This window comes from Balaenoptera borealis (genome assembly GCF_965194805.1).
Source record: "Balaenoptera borealis genome assembly, chromosome: 14".
Taxonomy (NCBI): Eukaryota; Metazoa; Chordata; class Mammalia; order Artiodactyla; family Balaenopteridae; genus Balaenoptera; species Balaenoptera borealis.
Window position 1 is genome coordinate 41,603,210 of NC_138875.1, and position 16,032 is coordinate 41,619,241.

The window sequence follows — 16,032 nt, forward strand, 5'->3', positions numbered from 1 at the left end:
CGCTGGCATTTTTGACGAATTACCTCTCAGGGCTTTGCCAGGGTAGGCTCTCTTAAGAACAAAGAATTAATGTGTTATAAAAGAAAAATAAACACTACTTCTAGGAAAAATAAAACGGTGTGCCTCATAGGAAGAGCACTGTCATGTTAAGGATGATATAACAACAAGCACTGGCCATAAACCTCGGGACCAATTCTGTACGCAAGATCCCAAGTTTTACAGACTTCTGCCAAAGCACACTATATAACGCGTACTCTTCATTTTCAAGTCTCTTGCCCTATTCCTCTTCTGTTCCAAGTCATAACCCAAATCTGGCTCTTTTGGCACATTTTACCTGCCCGAAGCAAATGAGGTCTAGAAAAAAGAAAAAGACTGAGCTCTAGTTACATTTCCTTTACTAGATAAATTACACAAAAGCGTCCATCACTAAAAGCAGCCATCAGCTTGAACATCCTATGCATCTATCACCACCTTCCACTCCTTTAGAAAAAACAAGATAATGCTTTAAATAAGTCTGTGCTGGTTCAAGTGAGTAAAATTCGAATTAGCCTGGGGAGTTTGGGAGGATCAAAATAGTGTAAACTCTATACAACAGCCATCTCTTTAGCCCGGTAACTATGAAGTGGGCATCTGTAAATACAAGCCACCATCTGACCTAAGTACCAATCCTGTTATGGGAAGAAGTTGCCCTGATTGGTTCTACTGAGGGAAAGATGACTTGAGCCAGGAACATCTACCTACACTAGAGCTGGAGAGTTCTCTCTACTAGAGCAAACTAAATATTCTCTAGGAATTCTGGACACTGCAGGGTGGGGCACTGGAGGATTCCATTTTCTTTTCAACTCTCACTGCAAAACGGGAGATCAATTCCAGCAAGCACCTCTGTTTTTACTATGTTGTCTTCCAATTAATGTGCTTTCAATGGCTTTCTATTTTCAAGTTCCAGTCACCTTCCTGCCTTCCAATGCTCCTGCCCTACTCTCCGCTTCTGCCCAATATGTGCCTCGCCAGGCCAATGAAAATTCTGATTCTAAAGCCTGCACTCTCTTTTCACCCAAATTGTTGGTCTCCACCAATGTCTCAGCTTCCTATAGCACACTGGCCTTGAGGGTGTCTTTTTCTACTTTGACTCACTGTGGGCTCAGGAAGTGCAACACAACGTTTGCTATCAGACCAAGCCAAATATTCACAACAAAGTAAACCTGTTACAAAATGAACAGCTCACACATCTGACTTTGAAATAGAACTCAAGGTCCTTGAAGGGGCATCTGGCAGAGAGCTTGGCCAGAGTAAGACTCTCAAGCGTTTGTCAAATTAATTCTCCAAACCAAACGGAATATTTAGATTAGTCCCGGTATTTCCCCCTCCACTGATCTAAGGGATTATTCATTGCAGCTTCGGGAGGTCTCTGTATATATAGGAAAGATACTGCGTATGGAAATCAACCTCCTAAATTCAGAGGACCATCTCAAACCACTGTTCTGCTAAGATAATGCACCGTAAAGAGATAAGACCAGTGACAACCACTGCTGAGCAGGGGTGAGCCTCTCACCAAGGGCAGCGGGAAGACCATCCCCTTAACAGACGCCCTGACAAAGGACCCTGAAAAGAAGTTCAAAAATTGGGCACCTAATAATCAAAGCATCAAGTAACCCTTTAAAAATACTAAGAAAAATGTTAAGGACAAAAATCACTGTTTTCAAAAACCTCCTATGACAGTAGTAAACCCAGATGATACTAATACATACATAATGGAGATGTATGAAGGAGACTTCTGCTGTCTGCAGCTGCTATTTGGGGGAATGTGATCTGAAATCTACATTCTGGTTAAAGTGAGGCGTGTTACAATAGCTTCTATTAAACAGAACACGCTTTCACAACTATCTTTTGTGCACATGCGCGTGCACACACACACACACACACACACAATATTTCTTTTTGTTTTCCTTACCACGAGTTCAGTTTTCAAAACTGGCAAAGTTGGATGTCAGAGCCAATGTTTTAGGCTTAAGTTTTCATTGTGTTTTTCTTTACAGTCCATTGCCTGGGGCCAAGTAATTTTTTTTTTTTTAAGTATTCAGAAACGCATGCTACTGTAGTTGCGTGTTCAAACACCCATGTGGAACCAGTCCTCTGGACTTATACATTCATTCTTAAATGTCTGGAGTATGCAAACAAAGATGCAGTGGGCAGAGGGCCAGTTAATAAATTTCATTTCCTACGAGCATCTGCATGAAGCAGAGCTAGAGAGAGTCGCCCCTCCCAGGAGAGCAAGAGCACGACTTGTTCGCTCTGTGAATTAAACAGCGTCACCTCAGATGGCCCACACCACATTTGTTTTTTAGGCAGATCTTAAAATATATGGATTTCTATCGCTCATAAATGCAACGAGGAAGCTGGGGCTGAGAAGGCGATCACACAGGAGTGGACATGAGCCGTGGAAACACAGCCAGTCAGTTCTGCTGAGCCATTTTTGCACTTGCTCTTTTCAAGTGAAATTGCTAATGGAAGGGTAATTTTCGAACGGAAACTTGCTCTGCTAATCGAAGTACACTCTGTTTCGATAATGATTTACCACCCACTCTAGGCCAGGCTGTAAAAATGGGCTCTGTTTATACCAAGAGATACCTGGATCAAGATATCTGGGTTGTGAACCATATTTGATCCTTATTTATAAACAATCTCGTGCAAATGTTATGACAATAATGTCTCCTCCTGGGAAGAGTGACCACTTGCCCCCAGATGGAGTCGGAAAGAACAGTCTTGTTCATGGGTGTCTGCTTCTCCTCTCACCTGTGCTCCCAGCCAGGTGAGGGGTGTTCTTGTCCTGGAGTACCTGGAAGGGTCCCCTTTCAGTAATAACTGCACTCTTCTTATATTTACATACCTCTTTTAAGATGGTGTTTGTTTTAAATATTTGAAGTTAACTTCACAAAAACTTTTATAAGAATGTGATGAAAGAGTCTATACGTAATAAGCAAATGTAGAAAATAAAGCCAAAGATTGAAGGACCTGCTGGGGCCCTACCTAGAAGTCAGCAAAGGAACCACAAAGAGAATTCCCTGTGATACTCCCAGGGGTCTCGGCTGACTCAGGCCCCTCCATGGCACTCCAACAGAACTCTCAAGCTCACCTCATTGTTGGGGGCCAAAATGAACCTACGGCCAAAATAAAACTTATGTGGTTAAATCTCTTCTCTGGCTTTCAAATTGCCTTCCAAGCTTCCTCAGCAATTAAATGGCAATATTACTCCAACCTCAGGACGCCAAAATAATTATGGAACACTTCCTGGATAGAAAAACGTGTCACATTTTTCCTTCCCCTCCACCCCTCCAAAAAAATAAGTGGTAGTTATACTACGTTGGTCATCCACTTTGAAAGAAAAGCAGACCAAGGACAATATCAAGTGTGTCTGTCTCCATGTGCACTCTTTACATAACACAATACAAATGTAATTTTGGAGTCTTCTTTCTTCATTTAACCTATGACATCTCTCACTATAGCATCCAATACTCCTATTATATAAAATACAAAGGCAATGATGCTCTTAGTGACGTAAGATTTTGCTCAGTCAGATCTTTACTTAAATTCAGCTTTGTTTTTCACATAATTTCAGGTACCATACAGGGACTCACACAGCAAACTGGAAATAGTTCAGGAAATGGAAATCATAACTTGGACTGAATTTAAAAGGTGAATAAATTTTTATTTTAAAGCAATAATTTATCAACAAAAGGTAGCATTTAACCTTTCTACCAAATGATTTTTCCACTGCCATTGCAAGTTAGTTCATATGACTAATAAAACCCAACCAGACAACTGCCTTCGTTCGGCCCATGTGGTAAAATTCGAACTCTGTCTTAAAAGCAATTGCTACCTACGTGCCAGAGATGAAATCACTGAAGAAATATGGGCTTCAAATTTATTACCTATAAGAGCAGTTTAAATAAGTGCGGTTTAAAAGCAACTCAGAGTTTTTGTTTTTGTTTTTGTTTTTAAATTCTACTTTAAGCTTTGGAATGTCCAGAGAAAGGTGGAGAGAAGTAAAGGAGAGAAGGGACCCAAAGTTCCAGTCTCATGGGTCTCCAAAAGGAGAGTCCCAGAGGTTGTGGACCAATTTTGGTTTATATTAAGCAAATTTATATTAACCAATTTTGGTTTATATTAAGTGCTTGCTTTAACAAGCACTTGGAATCTCTAAGGATGCCATGTCAACATATTACTTGGAACCATAGGCATGAGATTTTGGTGACCTCATGGGCACAGCCAAAATTAACTCCCAGTATTTATGTAACTGCCAGAGATGACAGGGCAAAGATTGCTTATAATTTTTTTTTTTTTCAGTCAGCTCATAGCATTTCTTTGGTCAAAGAGAGAGGATGTGGGGGTACTTTTGGCTCTATTTTTAAAATATGCAATATTTATACACACACAGACTAGTCTGCCCATAATACCATCTGAATGTTTAGATGAAGGCATTAAAAAAAAAAAAAAAGTTATTTCCTGTTGCTCGCTGAGAGGATGCATTTCAGAGGTATGTGGGCTCTGCCTCAAAGCAAAAGCATTGTTAGCGGTTATCAAGGTAACATTTAAAAATAACTACCCCAGTACAAAAGAACTTCAGAGGAAATATGAGCGAAGCTATCAGTCTCCCTTAAAGTCTGGCCTTGAGCTGCATTAGACTCTAGCTGCATTCTCCATTACATTGTTATCCTTATCAAACAATGCAAACAATTTTAATGAGCTTATCTACTAGAACATATTGCCAGATATGCTAATGTAAAAACGATGCCAACCGTACAGGCTGCCTCATTAATCAAAAGGCTCACAACACAATGACCAAGATCAGTCCCATCCTCAAATCAGACCTCAGCAAAATACCAGGAATTACCTTCCTACTGTAAATAAGAAGGGCGGGCTCCCCCACCCATGCGGAGGCCATAAACTCCTAAGAAAATGCATAACGGCACCCAGTTCTTTTCAGGTCCATTGCAGTCCAGTCTCTTTCTAATAAACCTTGGGTTCTATGGAGAAAATTTTGGTGAAGTCTGACACCGTGACCTCTGCTGTCAATCCTTGCACCAATCAGCGAGCAGAATTCTTACAAAGCTCCATCAATCTGGCGGTTCAACATCACAGACTGCTGCTTCATCTAGAGGATTCCATCTTTCCTGCACACACGCACACCCGGGCAAGCGCAAACCTTTTCCTCACCATCCTCCTGGTTCCCTGTCTTCAGGCACAGCCTACCTCATGGTTCCTTTAAAATCTAAAAAGGAAGGAGGAAAGGAAGTGCTCCAGCCTGTCTCCCTTTGGAGAGGGGGAGAAAATTGCTTGCATTTTGAAATCAATGTGGAAGGAAAGAGATGGAGGGAGACCCCTTGCAGGCAGCAAACCTATTCACAAAATGCTTTCCATCTGCAATCGGGAAGCCTCCGTGCACACCCAACATGACACATGGAAACAGAGAGCAAATAATCACAACCGCCTTTACAAACGCCCGTCTGCAGCCGGGTCCGGGGGCAGCGTCTGCTCCATTATATAACGGGCGGACTTCCGCGCGCCCGCCCGCCGCGGTCCCCCGCCCGGCGCCGCTCCCGTGCCAGCCCCATTACCTGTAGGAACGCTCCCCGCGCACTGTGTGCTTCCGGAAAGGAATGATGGTCCCGTTATCCTGGATGATGTCGTTGTTGTTCTCGCCATTTGGGGACAGGGTTTGGGTCGGCCCGGGCATTGGCGCACTCCCGAGGATGGGAACAAACCGCTGTGGGCTGGCTGGTGAGGAAGGTGGCTGCGTCTCGCCTTCCCGCTCGCCTGCTCCTCGCGCAGACCGCGCCTGCCGCCTGCTCGCTGCTCGCAGCTCCCTTCTCCTCCTCGGATCCCGCCCCGCCCTCTCGAGGCCCGCCCTCCCGGCTGCTGACGTCAAAGCGCCGGCAGCAGCACCCTGGTCACGTGGCCCGGCCCATCCCCATAGCAACGCGCTAACTCATCACCTTGTCTTGATTAGCGCTGGGCCCCGGCGTGACCACGCCAGCGGCTCCAAGCAGGCACCCGGGCAGGCCTACATCTGGCATGTAAAACCCCAGGCCACCCCCGGCCCCCCTTGCAGACTCGCCTGGGTCTGAAAACCAGCTCTTCCTCTAACCATTTCCTTTCCAACCCGAGCTCCCACTGCAGCTGTGTACACAAAAGAACGATTCAGGCAGAGGGGTGTGGGAGACCCTTTAACTCCTTCAATACCAAGTTCTTGTGTCATGAAAATTAAACTCCGTCTGGTTTCAGAAAAATATAAGACGACCTGGTAGCCTCCTTCTAGAAAGTATATCAGACTAAGGGGTTAAAACTTCCAGGTTCCTCCCCCATTCTCCAAACAGCAGCGACTGCCTCCCCAAAAGTAGCCCCAAACCTGAAAAGCTAAGAGGAAGCTGCATTTCCTTCTAATCAATATACCTTTACGTTAATAATGAGAAGATCAAAGATTGCAAATTAAGAGATTTTCTGCACAAAAGAATCCCCAAAGAGAGTTAAAAAAAAAAAAAAAAGGTAACCACCATCTTAGAACATCATGCTTACCCACGACCTCCCAATTCAAATTCTTATACTGTCTCCTGATACACATAACTAAATCCTTATCATGTATTTTATTTTCTTTGAATTAAACATGTGAACATCCAATTTAGTATTTGGAGGCTCTCAACATTCAAGCTGTTCTGTATCATTGCAATGGAGCTTTCAAATACATTGGCTAGGAGCCAGGTACTATTATTATTACCATCCCTATTTTAAAGATGAGTAAACTAGTGAGATTAAGCAACATGCTCAAGGTCACACAGCCAGGAAGTAGTGAACTGGAACTTCAAAATGACATGCTTTTATCAATGTGATTGGACAGTGGTGGTCTATGTTTAATGTGAACTCATAAATGTTATAGATCAAGGTAAGAATCAAGTACTTTATGTACTTCTCAACATGACCACTGTGAAAAGAGAGCCGTGAATAGAATTGCTAGTACTGTGCAAAGTGTATGGATTAGATTATAAATTCTGAACAGATTCCAGATGTGTCCAGTGCTTTCCTTCAGAAAGAAGAAGGGAGTTTGAAGGATTCTCTGCTTATCAAAAGTGGTCTCTGACCCTTTGGGGGGTGGGAAAGGAAGGAGAATTGGAATGTAAAAGACAGAATAAATATATGTTGCAGAAAGTACTAGGCTCATGCCTTCACATCATTGTATGGCTTACCAGCTTTATCATTTTGTGATACAGATGTTAAAACAAGTAAAAAAATTTGTCATTCCTGACAATTCTCCAGCATATTTCCCTGGTAATAAGTTATTTCTGGCATCAAGCTTCTAGAATTAGAGTCAAATGGTTTACAACCCAGATGGTAATGATAATCTTAAATAAGGGGGCATTTTTTCCTATTCTGTATTCTCCTTTTGAACTATATTTTAATAATTTTATTTTCTACTTTCTCCAGTGAATTCACAGTGCACAAGTTGATTCCTCCATCCATATCTCAGCTTACATGAGAATTATTTTTCATACAATAAGGATCCAATTCTGACCTAAGACTTCACAAGGTACAACAGATAAATATCTAAGTACAAGAGATACACAGCAAGCCTCACACTGCACAGTGAGCTAAAGGGGCATGAGAGTGTAGTTACTGCTACAAAGATCAACACTTCCTCTTACTATTTCTGTTACTTGACCCATGGCTGTTAATTTCCTTACTAATTTGTTCCCCTTCACAAAAGCTTCCCCTTTCTTTGGGAACAGTCTGAGGTTAAAAGGCACAGTCTACAAATCAAATATTTAATGTTTTCCGCATACACGCTCTCATTTGGGGCTCTTTCGGATAGCTTTCTTTTCCATGATCCCATATTTAAGTAATAGGTTACATAACTGGTGTTATCATAGGGACTATGTTTGTCAGAATTTGAATGTATTATAGATCATTGGTTATACCAGCTAATTTTGTGGAGAGAATACCCCCACTGTTTCTGGGCTGTTCATGAAGAAGAGGATTATGACCAGGAATTTGGGTGAATGGGCTGAAAGGGGTGGGGGGGGGGGGTAGTGAGGCAGGTGGAGGAGGTACCTAAGAGCCTTGTAAGTCTTCCTCCAGGACTGCTCTGAACCACCCCACTCCAAAGGGACCCAGAGAGCCCCCAGAGACTTGTGATTACCCTCCGAGATGCAGGGGTAACAGGGGTAATAATTGGAAAATATTAAACAGATGTGTTTTCATTCCTCTCCCCATAAATCAGGTAACCTGGCAGCCATTCTCCAGTTTAGCCCTGGGGAGAAGGGGAAGGCACATTCCACTTTGGGAAGGAGGATGCTAGGACAGAGGGAAACGCCGAACAGGCAGGAAGAGGGCGGGGAGAGTACCCTTTCCAACCCAAGGTTGGAAAGCAGCAGGTGGAAGTGGGAAAAAGCAGAATCTCCCACCTCCATGTCCCTGAAGGGAGACGTTAGAGAGGTTTTGGCTTTGTTCTCAGCCTAAGGGAATTTCTTTTGCCTAATGAGGCAGAAGTCCCATTTGAGACTCTGGGAAGAGATGGCTTTCAAAGAGTGTCTCCCCAACACCTTCCTCCCCAATCAAGGTGCAGCCTCATCACACTAGAGGCTAAAATCAGTGGCTTGGTACAGTTAGGCAGAGAACCCAGGGAGAGAGGAGGACATCGAAAAGACTGAATATTCACCCAAGAGATGGAGCGCTCCAAAGACAGTCTAAACTGGAAGAGGCTGTAATACTGTGAACTTTTTAAAACCTTTCATTTCCCGTCCCCCTCAGCGGGGCCAAGAGAGTCGCACAGATCACATACACACAAATAAGCTAAAATGTCTCGTGTACATCTGACTGTAGGTTAAGGTTTGTCTTATGTACACAGATGTATCTAAAATAAAGTATATGCAGACCATCATCCTAGATCTCCAACTGCCCCATAGAGAAATGGGTCCTCTTACCAAGCATCATGGATTGAAGCTGGGGCTCTGGCATCAGGCAGACTTGGGTCCCCGGCTTGGTTTCACCACCTGTGGGCTATGTGACCCTAGCAAGTTACTCTGCATCTCTAAGATTTAGTTTCCTCATCTGTGAAGTAGGTGTAATAATACTGGTTTCATAGTGTTGCCATGAAGATTAAATTACATAATATAGTTGAAGCAATTGACACAGTCTCTGGCCTATAGCAAATGGTCTTTAGCGGTAGATGCTATTTTTAAACAATAAGTTAAGCATACTCTGAAATGTTCATTCACTCATTCACTTGACACTTATAGCTGGATTTCTTGTGTACTACAAGATGGTAAAATAAGAAGAAAATTCCCAGGTTCTGTCCTCAAGGAACTCAGAGTTGTAGATGAGCAAGATGAAAATATTGGCAATTATGACACAACATGATACTGTGATAATGGCACCATACAGTGTGATATAGAGCCATAGAAGATGAGCACCTAATTCAGAATGGAAACTGGGAAGTAGGTCTGAAAAGTTTCCCCAAGGAGCTATTACTTAAGCCTTGGGTGAGTAATAATTACAACCTTTTTTGTTCACTTTCTCTGTGCTAAACAGAATACAAGATCCCTTAGGGAGGGGCTTCCACTGCTTTGCCCACTGCTATATCTTCGGTTCTCAGCATAAGGGCTGGCAGGTAGTAGGCACTACATGAATACATAATTCACTGATTCAACAAATATCTGATCTGATTCTCACAATGACCCTAATGATGAAATTGAGGCTCAAAGAGCAAAAGCAACTTGTCCAGGATGTCTTGGCCCCAAAGTTGACATGCTTCTCCACTAGGCTCTACTGTCATTTAAAAGAGGAACGGTAGTGTAGAGGGGAGACAAAGGGCTTCTCAAGCAGATATACTTAGGTACAGAGGTACGAAAGGGTATGATATCCCCGGGAGACAGCAAGTTGTTTAGTATGGATGGAGAACAGAGTGCACGATGGCAGGGGACAGGACCAGGACCAGGTGCAGGAGGCGCTGTGGCCAAGCTATGAAGCTTGACCTTCACTCTGAAGGTGTTTTGGAACCATGAAGTGCTTTAGGGAGGGAAATTCATGGTGAAATTTGCATATCAAGAAGGTCTGATGCTGCAGTAGCATAGAAGACATGTTGGAGTATTTATTTATTTGTTTGTTTGTTTATTTTTGGCTTCGTTGGGTCTTTGTTGCTGTGCACGGGCCCTCTCCAGCTGCGGCGAGCAGGGGCCACTCTTCATTGCGGTGCATGGACTTCTCATTGTGGTGGCTTCTCTTGTTGCGGAGTACGGGCTCTAGGCGTGCGGGCTTCAGTAGCTGTGTCACGTGGACTCAGTAGTTGTGGCTCACGGGCTCTAGAGCGCAGGCTCAGTAGTTGTGGCACACAGGCCTAGTTGCTCCACAGCATGTGGGATCTTCCCAGACCAGGGCTCGAATCTGCGTCCCCCACGCTGGCAGGTGGATTCTTAATCACTGCGCCACCCGGGAAGTCCCATGTTGGAGATCAAAATGTGTCAAACAGTGATGAAGGCCTAAACTTAGATAGGAGCCAAGGGGTTGTAGGAGCAAGCACAGATCTGAGATAGTCAGAGGGAATAACTGCTATGATTTGTTGGACTAAATGGATGTGGGCACGATGTTGATGGGGATTAAGGGTGGGCAGTGAAGGAGAAAGATATTTCAAGTGAATCCTAAGTTTGTGGCTTGGGTGACCAAGGGGATAACGGTATCATTCATCAAGATGGCAAATACAGATTGAATTGTCCTTCTGGAAGAGAGATTCTCATAACGTGTTTTGGACATAGAGAAGTACCTATAGGACATCCTAGTGGTGACAATGATTGGTCACCAGGCTTCACACACAGTGGGTGTTCGTTAAGTAGTTGTTGAATAAGGGAACATGTGGGTCTTTGAACGTATATGTTTGACTTGGAGATACATATGATTTGGAGGAAATTGTCTCATGGGTGATCATTGAAGCTGAGGGTGTGGATGCCCTCACTCAGGGAGAAAGACAAGGCCTGGGATGGAACTCTCTAAAAGCTGAGTGATAAAAAAGAAGCCTGCAAAGAGACGGCAAAGGATTTGGCCTGATGGGGCCAATCACAAGAAGGAGTGGTTTCACTGGGCCCATGGGAGAAGTGGGTATCAGAGAGGAGGGAGGTGTCTCTAGGGCCAAATGTCACAGAACGTTTGAATCAGATAAGGGCAGAGAACGGGAATTCCCTGGCGGTCCTGTGGTTAGGGCTCCATGCTTCCACTGCAGGGGGCACGGGTTCAATCCCTGGTTGGGGAATGAAGATCCTGCATGCTGCAAGGCGCGCCCAAAAAACAAACAAGAAACAGATAAGGGCACAGAAGTGTTGACTGGATTTGATAAGGTGCTCTCAAAGGTATTTTTAAGAGATTGAATTTCAGATCAGACCCATCAGTGATTACTGAAGAAAATAAAGAAATCTTCAACAAGTAGGGAAACTGTAATTCTTAGCAAGATCACTAGTATTCTGGCCTAACAAAGATACTGAAGGAATGAGGTGACATTACATTACGGGTCATGTATATATTGTCAGCAACTAACTAGCATCAACAAGTATTTGCACTAAAAAGCTCTCGGCAGTATTGGAGGAGCCAGTATGTTCATTAACGAGCACTTGTTAGGCACCAGATGTGTCCCCTTCTATGGGCTCAAGACCCACCCTTCCCCCAGAAAGTCAAACGAATATTTAAAATGTGTGTTTGGAGAGCAGGATTACTAAGGCAGACCCAGCAGACACAGAGCCAGAGCAACGAGCGAAAAAGGAAACCAGCCGCCGTCCCAGTCCACAGGCCCAATCAAGGAAGATGGAACTGGGCACCAACCCAGATTTTAATTTTCCAAGTTCCTAGGTTATAGCACAGTCCCGTTTCTCTTGAGGTTTAGGCCAGAGAGCAACGATAATTGCATCTTGGCAGAAATCACTGTCTATTTCTGCAACATGTGAGATTTGTCTAAAACAGGGATTTTGCATTGCCTTGGATTTGAGAAATCCAAAATACAACAGCAGAGAAGATGTGAAATCATTAGCCAAGAATGGATGCTAATCCCGATTCCATCCCAGCAGTACCTACTCATCACGAATGCCTTTTCCAAGTTAAAATGTGTTCACTGAAGCTGATAATCACTGCTGTCAAAGGCATTCACAGCTGTCACACCACCTTAGATGGAGGAGGGGGAGCTTCCTTAGATTGTTATCGCCTCTGAATGCAGACAGAAGATTCCACTTAGCAGTCACCACTGCTGCCCTGGGACAAGTAATCTTCCCATGCGTATGTATGTCTTGGTATTTTCCAGTAGGGAATGGCAGGGACAGGTTATCAATCAGTGGCTTAAAATATGCTCCACACCCAAAATGATAGCAGTGAGTAAATACATGATTGGCCAGCCAGTGGTGTTGGCTCTGAAATCACATCAGTGGCATAGAGATGTACTTGAGAGTGGTCCTTGCTCGCTACTTTAACCCTGAGGCATAGAAGATTTTATTAGTTCTTCCTTTAGATCTGATGAGAATTCTATAATATGTATATGCCTCCTGGCTTTTAGTAATAGCATTTTATTCAAGAAAAATTGGTAAATGTTTTCCCCCAGATGAAGAATGCCCTCCTTCAAAACCAACCTGAGCAAGTGGACCCTTCCAGGATTGACTTTTGAGATTTACTTGTCTTTGCAGATTATTTATCAGCCACAATTATAGCTATGCCGATATGTCCACAAGGCAGGCTTTTGCAAGCCTCCTTCCCATTTGCTAGTAAAATAGCGAGGTTTCTGTAATGTCAAAATATAGTACGTGCCATTGCTTAAGGGAAGATTTCTCTGTGTGTTGGAATTTGCTTTCTAATTTGCTTTTTCTTGGATTTTCTCAAGGTTGGACTTAATTTTGTGGAATAACTCACAGAACATGATGGGAACGCAATTCACAAACTTGCAGAACATTATGATTTCTGTAATCAATCAGATCTGTGCAATTTAAGGTTTCACTCTATTAAGTAAAAATGTGCTTCTGAATTATACCATCTGGTTAAACTGAAGAGCTTTAAATATGTTTTCCATAAAAATACAATGTGATAAATGTTATAATTGAAGAATGTATTAAGTAGCACAAGAATATAGAAAAGAGAGCAACCATAACTGGAGAGACAGGAAAAGCTTCACCAAGGCCATGATATTTGTACTGGGGCTCGGTCATTCACTCAACACGGATTTACTGAACACCTACTACATGCTAGGAATAACAGGTGCTGGAGAGACAGAAATGAACAAAACAGGCAAAATTCTCTGCCCTCGTGAATCTTATACTTGAGTGTGTGATGTGTGTGTTGTGGGGTAGGAGGGTGGTTGTAGGAGGTGAGGGTCAAAAAGATCACAGTGACCAGAATGTACAGGGCTTTGAATGGCCATTGTGAGGACTTTGGCTTAAAACCAAAGTTAGGAGCCATCACTCTACAGCAGGCTTCACAGTATCTATTGGTCCAGATGCGGAATCCTCTCCAGCAACAAAGACAATGATAATAGCAACACCTAATATTTACTGGGTACTTTTTAGGGACCAAGTGCTATGTTTCAATTGGGTAGGTATTTTTAATCCTCACAGAAACTTATAGGAAAGGGGGATTTTAAATCCTGCTTGTCAGAGGAGGCAGCTAGTTAAATAACTTAGCTAGTTCATCAGCCAGGAAGTGGGAAAGCTGGGCGTGAACACACCCGCCAGGCGTCAAAGCTGTCATCCTTGTTCACTAGCTCAGGTTGCCTTCTGCTAGGGTCTGACAAAACCTGGGTGCAAGAATGCAGAATCTAGGGGAGAATCTAGAATCTAGGGGAGCAGCAGGGATGAGACAGCAGGACACAGAAGCAAGAGAAGGTAGATTGCTGTCCTGAAGGCAATTCAGTCTAGGGAGCGAGGAAGTAACGCCAGGAAAAGGGTGAAGAAAGAGAGAATAAGGTGGGTGGGGATGAGAGACAGGATAGGAGAGCACTATTCATGGCAGTAAGGGATGGAGACTGGAAGGATAGGAGTTGTAAATTATGGTTAAGGAGGACTTCCCTGGTGGCGCAGTGGTTAAGAATCCACCTGCCAAAGCGGGGGACACGTGTTCGAGCCCTGGTCCGGGAAGATCCCACATGCTGCAGAGCAACTAAGCCCGTGCGCCACAACTACTGAGCCCGCGTGCCACAACTACTGAAGCCCACGCACCTAGCACCCGTGCTCTGCAACTAGAAAAGCCACCGCAATGAGAAACCCGTGCACCGCAACGAAGAGCAGCCCCCGCTCGTCGCAACTAAAGAAAGCCTGCCCACAGCAATGAAAACCCAACACAGCCAAAATAAATAAATAAGTAATAAAATAAAATATATTAAAAAAAAATTATGGTTAAGGAAAAGGGAGAGGGAGGGAGGAAGAGATGCCAGGATTGGGGGTTAGCGGTATATGTGATTAATAGGGAAAATTAATTTTCTTACCCTTATTTATAGTGATTAACTATTTTCTTTTTCTGAGTAAGCCTCAACCATCAATATATATTTCTTTGATATCTTCTGGAGGGCAGAGGAGACCACAGGCATTTTTTGGTAATTGTTTTCAAAGCTGAAATCTGCTTTCATTTTCACTCTGCTAAGACTGTGACAATTCAACCCTCCAACGCTAGACATGCCAAGTCGAATGTTCTTACTGAACATTTACTGAAATGTGTCCATGCCCAAGTTCATGAAATGCCTTTACTTCCTTCCCCTATTTTATTTCCACATTTAAACAAAACAGATCTTGATGAACAGACTGGGTAGGACAACTGAGAAAGGATAAAAGGCACCTTGGGCTCAGTTGAGGGGCAAAGGAAAGGAAGAGACTCTAGGTACCATTAACAAGTAAATTATCTTCCAGAAGGCTCACAAACTTTCAAGAGACAATTTCCTTAGGGCTCTCAAAAGTTAACTAGCCCACTGGACTTTATTTCTGATTTTGATATTAAAAAGTACCAACTGAGTAAAGAGACTCCTTAATATGAATTCAAAGCCAAGGTGGAGGGATGGGAAGACAGGAGTTCTAACAGGTACCAGTGGCCTCTAGAGTTTCAGAGCTACTCAGGACCTCGGCCACCAATGGCAGGGACACTGGGAGGGAGGATTTTCCTGAGCCTGGGGCTTCTCTGACAAGGCTGGTGTGTGTGGGGCAGAACTATGGCTCACGGGTGGCTCCTCAAAAGCATGTCAGGGGAACATGAGGCCAGCAGCTGGGAAGCAGTGTGAGTAATGGAAGAGAAATTCCCCAATTTCTGACCTCATCCAAATAAAATTTTTAAAAAGAAAATTAAAAAAGCTTCATTAAAAAAGAGAGAGAGAGAATGCAACTGGAAATCATGAATTAAGATCTAAGTCTCCATCAGAAATGTTTTAATTAGCACTTATGTTTTGTTTACTCAAGAGCTTATAATGCCAAGTATCTTTCCTCAATTCACACTCGCTATAGGGCATGAGCATGAGGGGTCCAACTACAGAGTATAGCACATGAAAGCATGAAGGGTCACCTTCAAGTAGCTTCCACTTAATTTCTATGTGAAGGAATCAGACCCCTAGGAAATCAAAAGGGATCTTAACATATAGGGAACCACGATGAGTTAACAGCAAGCTGAGAGAGCGAGATCAATTCTTGGGATTAACTCCTCACACAGCCTGCCTTTCATACCCTCCCCCAAAGGCCCATCTCCAGTCTCTTCAATGAGGATGTTATCAGCCTTCAAAGAGGCAGCAATGGAATCAATATGAATGAGACATAATGGCATGTAGTGCAAAAAGCATGTCTAGTGCATTTCTATTATTTTTGTCTTCCCCTCCTTCTTCTGGGAACTATTCCTTCAAACCTTGTGATTCTAGTAAAGCTTGCCAATTATAATATTCCATCCTCCCGGACCTAAAGATTGGTTCAAGGTTAGGTCTGTGACCCAAGCCAGGCCACTGAATATTTCTCTAGGATTAAAAAAAATTAGAGCTGCAGTAGGTGTGTTTTTGAG

General features: G+C 43.4%; 1 protein-coding gene across 4 annotated transcripts in view; it reads right to left on the bottom strand.

The window, feature by feature from the left end:
• The window catches only part of MAPRE2 (microtubule associated protein RP/EB family member 2), a 163,302-nt gene that overhangs the window by 95,328 nt on the left and 51,942 nt on the right, over window positions 1–16,032 (bottom strand). For 2 of the 4 annotated variants that reach the window (XM_082354399.1, XM_082354398.1), the window contains exon 1: window positions 5,616–5,895. The exons of the other annotated variants lie outside the window; for them this stretch is intronic. In XM_082354399.1, coding sequence (XP_082210525.1) covers window positions 5,616–5,703 — 88 coding nt within the window. In that variant the 5' untranslated portion in view covers window positions 5,704–5,895. Of the gene's footprint in view, window positions 1–5,615; window positions 5,896–16,032 lie in introns of those variants that run through there. 4 annotated transcript variants of the gene reach the window in all.